At 34.8% G+C, this 10,498-nt stretch overlaps 2 protein-coding genes across 3 annotated transcripts; both read left to right on the top strand.

The window, feature by feature from the left end:
* Positions 1-1,587: 1,587 nt before the first annotated feature.
* On the top strand, positions 1,588-4,893 carry LOC116011467 (cytochrome P450 724B1-like). The gene is made up of 9 exons (XM_031251044.1): positions 1,588-1,910; positions 2,115-2,439; positions 2,524-2,676; positions 3,054-3,308; positions 3,460-3,546; positions 3,650-3,728; positions 3,849-3,955; positions 4,193-4,314; positions 4,484-4,893. Exons 1-9 carry the CDS (start codon positions 1,705-1,707, stop codon positions 4,590-4,592), a joined length of 1,443 nt encoding a protein of 480 aa, XP_031106904.1. The 5' UTR covers positions 1,588-1,704; the 3' UTR covers positions 4,593-4,893.
* Positions 4,894-5,816: 923 nt separating this feature from the next.
* Positions 5,817-10,320, top strand: LOC116011468 (3-hydroxyisobutyryl-CoA hydrolase-like protein 5). Of its 2 annotated transcripts, XM_031251045.1 has the most exons (17): positions 5,817-5,930; positions 6,932-6,979; positions 7,182-7,236; positions 7,403-7,486; positions 7,608-7,676; positions 7,803-7,866; positions 7,964-8,037; positions 8,177-8,260; positions 8,349-8,433; positions 8,548-8,633; positions 8,820-8,941; positions 9,041-9,101; positions 9,191-9,289; positions 9,417-9,518; positions 9,628-9,669; positions 9,852-9,958; positions 10,067-10,320. In XM_031251045.1, the coding sequence occupies exons 1-17, from the start codon at positions 5,824-5,826 to the stop codon at positions 10,116-10,118; spliced, it is 1,341 nt and encodes a 446-aa protein (XP_031106905.1). In that variant the 5' UTR covers positions 5,817-5,823; the 3' UTR covers positions 10,119-10,320. The 2 variants fall into 2 exon arrangements, with proteins under 2 accessions (XP_031106905.1, XP_031106906.1); XM_031251046.1 differs by lacking the exon at positions 5,817-5,930 and having other exon boundaries at positions 6,803-6,975.
* The last annotated feature ends 178 nt before the right edge of the window (positions 10,321-10,498 follow it).

Raw genomic sequence — 10,498 nt, 5'->3', positions numbered from 1 at the left:
AAAAAAAAAAAAAAAAAGAAGTTCAGGTCAACAGATCGAACTGGCTCATGGACCCAAATTAAAGTTTAGTCTTGTCTATAGTATAAAATGGACTAGCCCAGTCTTTCGATTGTAACAAATGCACCAAACTAATTTGATCCAAACGTATTATATATATTAAATTAGACTTTAGGCTAATCTGTCAGTTTCACACCTATAGTAAGTGATGACAACTGAAGAACATAAGCAAAATTTGAAGAAACGAGATGGGAGGAGAATTAGACGATTTTTTAATCTCTATATGTATTAATTTCGAGTCATATTAGATGTGCTAAAAAATAGTTAAATTATGGGTCAACCATATTAGATTTGCAACAAAATGAGTTAAATTATGGGCCATGTAAACTATCAGTCTATTATGACCATAAAAAATAAGAATTTTTGAGATGTCAGGCTGTCAGTATAATGTATTGTTAAACAAAATTGCTTGTTTTGTTAATTATATTTTATGGAATCCAAAACATAACATAATGGCCATGCTAAATTGCTAAAGAGCTTATAATTATTTCTTTGTATAACTTTCTCATTGGCGTGTGTGTATATATATACATATATACATACATACATATACACACACACACACATATATATATATATATATATATAATTTTTATTAAATACATAAATTCTTTATCAATTTAGAATAAGAAGTCAATTCACCAGTAATATATATATATATACATGAAATTAAATATTTTTTTTAATTTAATTGTAAATAATAAGATGTAAGGGTGAAAAACATTTTTCATAACACAATACTTTGTGCATTATGATGTATATATGACAATATATTATAATTTTTTTTTAATAACAAGTATCAAAAAATAAATTGAGGATTGACTCCTGACATTATATTTATAGTGTGCAAGTTTCACCTAATATGGTGGACTCTTTCTAAACATTCAATATTAATCCTCCTATTTAAAAAGTTACTAAATTAATATAATTTACTGTTTTATAATTCAAGGAGCTAGAAGAAAAGTACTATTAACTTGTTCTTCCACACACAAAATTTTGATATAGACATTTGTATTGTGGTTCACATAAAAAACTAACTTATCGTTTACAGAATAAGATTTGAGAGTTAATGTAGTAAAACTTGTAACTAGAATATGGGTGTGGGGCAAGTGACTTCTCTTTTTTGAGGGTGAGTATCAAAAATAAGAATTTCACAATACTTGGTTTTTGCTTTTGGATGTTGAAATCCTCAATAAATGGTTGTGTACTTTAGTAGTAGTAGGCAGTAGGATATACATTTTTGGGGTAGCTATACTAGATGTGTGTGATATAGAATAGAGAGCTTCTATACATGGATCTCAGACTAGTATACCTAGCTAGCTAAGCTATGCTACTTTGATTTCATTTAATTCCCTTTCACTGTGCAAAATTTAAAGCCTGTTTGCTCCCCTGCTGTAAATTAAACACACTACAGTAATATTACTGTTTACCAACCTTTCTTCTCAGTTTTAACATTACCACTCTCACTCCCCACCCCCCCTATATATAGGCGGTCAATGCCAGCCAGCCAGCATTCGCTGCCACCTTCATAAAAGCAAGAAAAGAAGCCCTTAGAGGAGGAGAGATCAGAAAAGAAAACCATAGTTTCAATTCCATTATTCTAGTTTGCACAATAACCAGTTAAAGCAGTGGTTTTTTTTGGGTGTCATGGCTGGAGATCAAAGGTGGTTTGTGATTGGTTTTGTTGGGTTTTTGGTGGGGATCATCTTGAACCATTTCTTGCCATGGTTGCTGAGGATTGGGGTTGTTCCCAAGGGCTCTTTTGGGTGGCCTCTTCTGGGAGAAACCCTTGCCTTTTTGAAGCCTCACCCTTCTAACTCTATTGGTTCTTTCCTGCAAGATCATTGTTCTAGGTAAGGGAATAACGTGGGGAGGAATATATATAATTATGATGTTTTTTTTTTCTTTTTGATGGATCATCATTATAACAAATTAAAGCTGCCATTACCCTCAAGAGTACTAGTTTTACTACTTTTAATGTAAATTCTTCATCATATACATGCATGCATGTGCCCCCTCCCTCCCCTTTTAATTTAATTCCTTTTTTGATTATGTAGGTATGGGAAAGTGTTCAAATCCCATCTTTTCTTCTCCCCCACAGTGGTTTCATGTGACCAAGACCTGAATTACTTCATCCTGCAAAATGAGGATAAGCTATTCCAGTGTAGCTATCCCAAGCCCATCCATGGCATCCTGGGAAAAGTCTCAATGCTGGTTGCTGTGGGAGACACCCATAAGAGGCTCAGGAATGTTGCCCTTTCCCTTGTCAACACCACCAAATCTAAACCTGAGTTTCTCAATGATGTTGAGACGGCTGCCCTCCACATTCTTGATTCCTGGAAAGATATGAAGCAAGTCATATTCTGGGAAGAATCAAGAAAGGTTTGTAATCTCTAATTTAATCTCAAACTTCAATTCATTGTATAAGTGGTCTGAAGAATGATGTTTTTTGTTGGGTGTTTACAGTTTACATTCAATGTAATAGTAAAGCAAGTTCTTGGATTAACCCCAGAAGAGCCACAGACAACTGAGATTCTTCAAGATTTCCTCACTTTCATGAGAGGGCTTATCTCTTTGCCACTCTACATTCCAGGCACTCCATATGCAAGAGCTGTGCAGGTTCAATTCTCCTCATATCTCACTAAAATTTTGATTTCAATTCCCCTCTTTTACTTCATAAAAAAAACATTAAAGCAGCCCACAGGTATCTCAGTTAGTTTCTGGCCACTGATGGTGAGAAAAGAAGCACAATCGAACCTTGACAGTCACAGATTGAGAGTTATCAGACAATGGCCCTCCCAGTCTCTATGGGGCGAGGGAATTTGTCTTTGTGGGCAAGAAGCCAAGAAAACATTAAACCATAATTAATGTGTTTTTTTGGGGGGTAATTAACTATGAAAGCTAGGTTTAATTATATAATAGAATTTGGAGATGCTTTTTGTTGTGGGAAGAAAAGAAGGCATGTGAAGAACTTTTTCTCCATTACATCTTTACAGGCTAGACGTAGAATATCTTCCACTGTCAAAGCAATCATAGAGGAAAGAAGAAGGAGAAGGGGGCATCTTGGAGATCATAACAGTAAAAAGAATGATTTTCTTGAGATACTGTTATATGTGGATACCTTATCTGAAGATGAAAAGATTAGTTTTGTTCTAGATTCTCTCCTAGGTGGTTATGAGACCACCTCGCTCTTGATGTCCATGGTTGTTTATTTTCTTGGTCAATCCAACTCTGCCCTTGAACAGTTAAAGGTACATACATGCAATTTTCTTTTCTTTTCTTTTTTCTAAAGAATAAATAATTAATAAAGTTGGTATTCTTTTTTTGAGGAATATAATAATTAATTATTTAATTTGTTGCATTTATTTGACTTCCCTTTTCATTGAAATTATGGTGATGTAGCTAGAACATCAAAGCATAAGGAGCATGAAGAAAAAGGGAGAGTTCTTGAACTGGGAAGACTATAAAAAAATGGATTTTAGTCAAAAGGTAAGACACAACTGCAGACTGCAATGATTACTCAATTTTATTTTTTAATATTTTATATTATTTTAAGTGTTTTTTTTTTTTGGGGGGGTGTTATAATTGTTAGGTCATGAATGAAGCTCTTAGATATGGAAATGTTGTTAAATTTGTGCACCGAAAAGCACTCAAAGATGTCAAATTTAGAGGTCTGTATTCACCTCTCATCTTCAATCTTTAATTATACATGCATGCGCTCCCTTTTCTTTTTCTTTTATTATTTTTTAATTATTTTTTATTTATTATTATTTTTTTGGGGTGTTTTGTAGATTACATTATTCCATCTGGTTGGAAGGTCCTACCAGTTTTTAGTGCAGTTCACTTGGATCCAAACCTCCATGCCAATGCTCTGCAGTTTAATCCTTGGAGATGGGAGGTCACAATGCTAAACCCTACCTTAATTTCTTCGAATTCTTTGTTGTTTTAAACATAATTTGACTGAAAATCTTATTTTTGAAACATGGTACTAAGCAAAATGAGATTTTGTCTTTTGAAATGCCGAGAATTGAACACGAGACCTCTTATTTAAGTTTTGAGGGCTTATAGTCAATTGAAATGTGGGAAAGGCTGCTGATGCTTTTACTTTCTTCTGTGTGTGTCTCTTTTAATTCAGAGTGATGATCAAACATGCAAGAAATTCACACCTTTTGGTGGAGGGTCTAGGTCCTGCCCTGGCTCTGAACTTGCAAAGGTTGAGGTTGCATTTTTCCTGCACCACCTTATACAAAACTACAGGTACATCCTAGAAACAGTGGATGACTTTTTCCGGTTTGGTCCCGAGATTTAGTCTCATTTTGCGGGATGCAGATACCGGTGCAGTATGTACTACAAGATTTAGTCTCGTCTTGCGGGATGCTGGTGCAGTATTTATCGATATATAACAACTGAGTGGTTTTTTGTGTAGGTGGAAAGTGGAAGAAGGTGAACAAGCCATGGCATATCCATATGTAGAGTTCCATAAAGGACTGGCAATAAAGTTGCAGCCATTAAAGAACCAGTTTGGTTCTGGGTGAAGTGAGCAGATCAGAGTGTGATGGATGAGGCTAAAGAAGGCAATTAAGATTGGTGGAGCATTTTCTATTTTTGTAATTTAATTATTTCGGAGACATATATAAGGTCTCCCTTTTTAATTCCCTGGCCTGTTGCACAGGAATTTTGTACTAATTCTTGCATTTTGCTTTTCCTAGTACATAAAATCCGAGGTTTAATTTCCTTGTTGACTGTGATTGTATGTATACAGTTCATGCTGCTAATCAACCTTGTAAGGATTTTCTACTGTATAAACCCAGCAGCTGTCTGTAGTTTGTATGGTACAACAATTCATCTGCCTTAGCTTCTAATTCTGAATCAAACCTTGGGACCACGAAAATAGGGACAAAATCATCTGAAAAACCATAAGAATCAAGCCAAGAAAACAGTGGCGGACTCTGATAAGCTATTTTTGTTCAATTGAGTCTAATACAACAGAGTAAAAGTTGGGAGTAGAAATGGGATACACAACACTTTTCATTTTCAAATTGTATTATGAGTGGGGTTACTCACGTATAAACAAAGCTAGCGACTAAACAGAATATTATCATAATCCTCAAACTAATTAAATTAAAAGTGAATCCTAACAGTGCATGTTATCCGTTGAATAGTACAATTCTTTTGGGAAAATCCTCCAAAATAACATATAATTATTATTATTATTTCCATGAGAAAATCCGTCAAACACCTCATCAAGGCTGTGTTTTGTCCCATGTCGTGGCCGAGTTCCAATCCCACAAATAATATTTAATCCCATTTGATTAATATATATATAATAATCACGATGGGAGTGGTTTGCTGCCATTTCAAGTCGAAGGGAAAGGGACAAACTTCATTAAAATCCCAGAAAAAAAACACACGACGACTGTTTTTGGTTTTATCACCCTCTCTATCTATGTATCCATCAAACAGCATGCAATGTGTGCATTTTCTAGCGTTGTTTGCCGCCGGCAGCAGCCCGCTTGAGAATTTGTGTTGTCTTTCCTTTTCTTCACCCCCTTTAAATTCTTCCATTTAGTAACTCTATTCTCCCACACTCTCACTAGCTAGGAAGAAGAAGAAAAGATAGTCTGAAAATGCTCGATTTTAAATTCGAATAATTCAGGAATTTCTGTTAAATGAGATTCGATAATAGTTTGATTTCAAATTAGGGGGCGAATCGAAGCAGTGTTCTGCCTGGCTCCCTGGATGCCATCTAGGAGCAGCATTGTCAAAATGGTTGGCACTCTTCCTAGTTGGCACCAGAGGAGTCAGGCAGACCCAACTACAAATTGGGACACTGCACTACACCAACGCCAACACCAAATTGCTCCAATTCGCAGGTTTCTAATTAAATTTTCATCTATTAATCATCCTCTTAAGATTCTTATGTTACGTCTCTATAGTTATATACTATATTTATTTCTTGTGAAAATTGAGTCATACATTTTTATATATGTTATTATTATTATACTCCGTATATGAATAGTAATATAGGATGTGTCAATAAAATTTTTATTTATTAACATATCGAACGGTCATCTATTGTAACATAATATATAAATAAATAAGATTTTGTGTGAGCTATTTAAGATATAAACAAATTTATTTAAAACTATTTTTTACGATCCTCTATTTATCTATTTGTAATAAATACGGATATTTGGTGAAGAAAATGATTTCGCAGGACACATGAATGGCATCATTGTGATGGGGAAAAAGGTTAGGTGAACACAGAACAATGCCAAATAACCTACCAAACTAGGTAGCAGATTTCAACACGTAGCCTTAACACGTTTTTATAACAATTCAAGTTTGTATAATTGTATTTATACATTTTAATTTTATTTCATTTTTCATTTTGATCAATGATTATCAAGTTTTTGATAATTAGAAGGTTTATAAATGCACAATAAACTAAATATAAATGATAAAATAATATCTACAACATAAAATTAGTATATAATTTACTTAAATTTAGAATTAAATTTACTATTTTTTAGAGTATAATACCGATAATCCTAATTTATATATATAGTAGCTCAAAAAAATCAATGATTTTTTTAAATTTATTTAATGCTGACAGCTTTGTGGTTTTTATAAATCAACAATATTATATTTTTAAGATCAAAATACATAGAAAATTCTTGAACAATTGAACGATTAGTTAACACCTGGCCATGAAAGTAGTTATAGTGGTAGGTAAAAGAAAGAGTAGTCTCTGCTTCTAGTGTTGAAGACACAACTTTGTGGAGGTTGGTAGGTGTGGAAGAAAACCCTCCACTTTTAACTTTTCAAATCTCTTACCAATTATTGCAATCTTGCGGTTTTCTCTGTATTTCAGAACAGACCCAAATTCACAAGTTGAATTGATCTTGCTGGGAGTGAGTAAGTAAGTTTGTTGTTTCGAGAATTCCAACATTGTAACTGTCCTCTTTTCTTCTTAGAATTACAAGTACTGCTCCAATTTGTACTAAAGTTCAGTTCTTTAGCTGTCTTTTTAATTTGTTTCGTTTTCTTGGTCTAACTGCTTTCTCTGATCTGGTAATTGTAACCTGTGAACCATTCTTACTATTTTCGTTTGGGGCTATTAGTTATACCTGCTTGGCTAGGCAGATGGCACAGGAAACAGCACACCTAGATGGAGAGGTAATTTCTATGAAATTTTTTTTGCCCTATGAGATATGGGATCATTCTATATCTTATATCCCTTTTCTGGGATAATCCTTGTATTAGTACTAATTAGCAAGAATTAAGGCCTGGGTTAGATTAATTATTAGTATTTTTGTTTTGTTTTGTTTTTGGGTATTTTTAGGTTGTTCTGGCTGAAGAAGTTGGCAATGCTAGATTGATCACCTTAAATCGTCCCAAGCAATTGAATGTCATTTCATCTAAAGTGGTACGTTAATCATATAAGAATTATCATTTTGAAGTCATTACTCAGTTATTCCATTGGATTCTATTTTAGTTTTGGTCCTCCAACTTCTTTTGCCAGTAAATTTTCGTTTTCCGTTGAATAGGTAAAATTGCTGGCTGAAAACCTGGAAAAATGGGAGAAAGATGACAATGCAGCTCTCATCATCCTCAAGGTTAGTGTCTGTGCACTCCCATAAGAAAAGCGGATGATTATAACCACATCTTACATACTTTGCTGTTTCTCTAAATTCATCTGAGTGGTACCAACCTTTGAGATTTCGTTTATTCTTTTCAATAAGGGAGCTGGCCGTGCTTATTCTGCTGGTGGGGACTTGAGAATGTTTTATGATGGCAGGACACCAAGTAACCGTTTTCCCCCACAAGAAATTTGATTGCTTTCTTTTTGTGTATTGACTTGTTTAATTCTGTTACTTAAATAAGTTGGTTGGTGAATATGTAGAGGATTCCTGCCTTGAAGTTGTTTACCGGATGTATTGGCTTTGTTACCATATCCACACTTATAAAAAACCCCAGGTACAATGTTGATTTGATTGCATTTGTGTAATGAATATTTTCACCGAGAGACAAGGTAGATTGTTGGAATTTTTAATTTTTTATTTGTCAAGGATGTGTCGTTGTAGAATTTCTTGTTAACTAGTGAGATTCCGGGCAGGTTGCTCTAGTTCATGGCATTTCAATGGGTGGAGGTGCATCGTTGATGGTCCCAATGAAGTTCTCTGTTGTAACTGAAAAGACGGTAAGTATGCATATACATTCGCACTAAATGTAACATTGATTTTTCGGGTGTAAGAGCCTCCATTTTACATTTCACTTTTGTCGGCTAGGTTTTTTCTACTCCAGAAGCAAGTATTGGGTTTCATACTGACTGTGGATTCTCATATATTCACTCTCGCCTTCCGGGCCGATTTGGTAGGCATTAAAATAGCGCTGGAGCATGTGTTATGCTAGCTTTCTCTCCTTAATTAATCCTGAAATGGCTTTCTGAAAAGGACAAGAATTTGAGAAGACGTTTGTTGTGTGCAGGGGAGTATTTTGCGTTAACTGGGGCAAGGCTTAATGGTAAAGAACTGGTTGCACTTGGAATGGCGACACACTTTGTACCTTTGGATGTAAGTTCTTTGCTTTTAGAGTTTCAGTTATTTTCTCGAGTTAAATTTTTTGTCGAATGAAATTACTTTGTACTGTCATTTCATTCGATTGAAAGCATCTCGAGTTTTGAATGAATTGTGATTGTCCCCATCCAATCTTTCACTAAGTAGATTGATAAGCGTGGCTTTTAACTTTTTGCCCGACAGAAATTGCCTGAGCTAGAGAAGCGTTTGCTAGATTTGAACACGGGTGATGAGAGTGCTATCAGATCTGCCATAGAGGAATTCTCCATAGCTGTTCAAGTTGACGAAGAAAGTGTCTTGAACAAGTAACATTCCCACATTAACGCAGCTATATATGCTCCATTTTTTGTTTCCCTATTTATGATATACACGCGAGATTCAAATGCATTACTTCACACATGCAGGCAGGCCGTTATTGACGAGTGCTTTTCCAAGGATTCTGTGGAGGAGATTATAAAATCGTTTGTATGAGTTGTTAACTAAAGGCATTGAATATGTGATGATTAGCATCGTAACCCATAATGTTCAACAATTGATGCTTACATTATTATCAGGAAGTTGAGGCGAGCAAAGAAGGCAATGATTGGATTCGTGCTGTGCTTAAAGGCCTCAAAAGATCGTCCCCAACAGGATTAAAAATCACACTGAGATCGGTAATTGTTCATTCTACATGCCCTATGATGTGCAATGCTTGTACTTGTGCTTCTGTGATCCTTAAACAGTTAAACATGCATCTGTTTTTATTTTTAAATTTTTACTAAATGCATTATTGCTTTTCAGATTCGAGAAGGAAGGAAACAAACACTGGCCGAATGCCTGAAGAAAGAATTTAGACTAACAATGAATATTCTAAGGGCAGTGATATCTGAAGATGTCTATGAGGTAATTTCTAATTTTCCGAGTATAATTGATCCCCATTACTATAGATGGTTCAAATTCATGAAATATTTCTTCTGGATCTGAAATTCATGTTTTCTTTGGTTAAATGAAGGGTATCAGAGCTATCAACATTGACAAAGATAACTCTCCCAAAGTATGCTCTCTCTCTCCCTAATTATATTATGAAAATTTCGGCATGAAGTTCTACTAAAATGCTGATTGATTTAGTTGTGAAAACGTTTGGCAACCAGAATTAGTGTTGTGTAAACAATTAATTATAATCAAGAACCTCATCCTTCAATAGCTCGATCATTCACTGCTTCTCTCTCTCTGTAGTGGGATCCTTCAACTCTTGATAAGGTTGATGATGAGAAAGTTGACACAGTATTCCAACCATTTGAAGAAGAATTGGAGCTCAAGATTCCAGAAACAGAAGATCACAGGTGTGCATTGGTCTCAGTTCATGTTCATAGCTATCATATATTATATATATACATACTTTGCTTGAATATATAACACGATAACACATGATTGGGACTAAATTGACACAGGTGGGATGGAAAATACGAAAGTTCAGCGTACGCTCACCTTCAAAATGAGTAAAAAGGCACTCACTCTCATGGGTTTTGATTAAGAGCTGAAGTTGTCTTCATTTTGATTTGATTACAAGCCTAGCTTAGCTTGTGCAGTATAAAATGCTTGTGTTTGCAGTGTTATTTGTTGTAATCCTACTTTGCACGGTGACTTTTATGTAATGGCCCCATGCCAATAATCTGCAATGAACTCGATCTTCTTCTTCTTCTTCTTTTTTGCATACTGCTCTGTCCACCTCTGGCAAGATTAGATTAATCCAATCAAGCCTCTCCCAACTTATTTGGTAAAAATACTTTCTCATTGGTCCCTTTAATTTAAAATATGATAATGTAAAAAAATTCAATTTTGTGCTTTGTGGGGCTTAGCTCAATGGTTCAAGACTTCAAGCC

Source organism: Ipomoea triloba, chromosome 2 (assembly GCF_003576645.1).
Source record: "Ipomoea triloba cultivar NCNSP0323 chromosome 2, ASM357664v1".
Lineage (NCBI taxonomy): Eukaryota > Viridiplantae > Streptophyta > Magnoliopsida > Solanales > Convolvulaceae > Ipomoea > Ipomoea triloba.
This window is presented reverse-complemented; position numbering and strand designations above follow the sequence as displayed.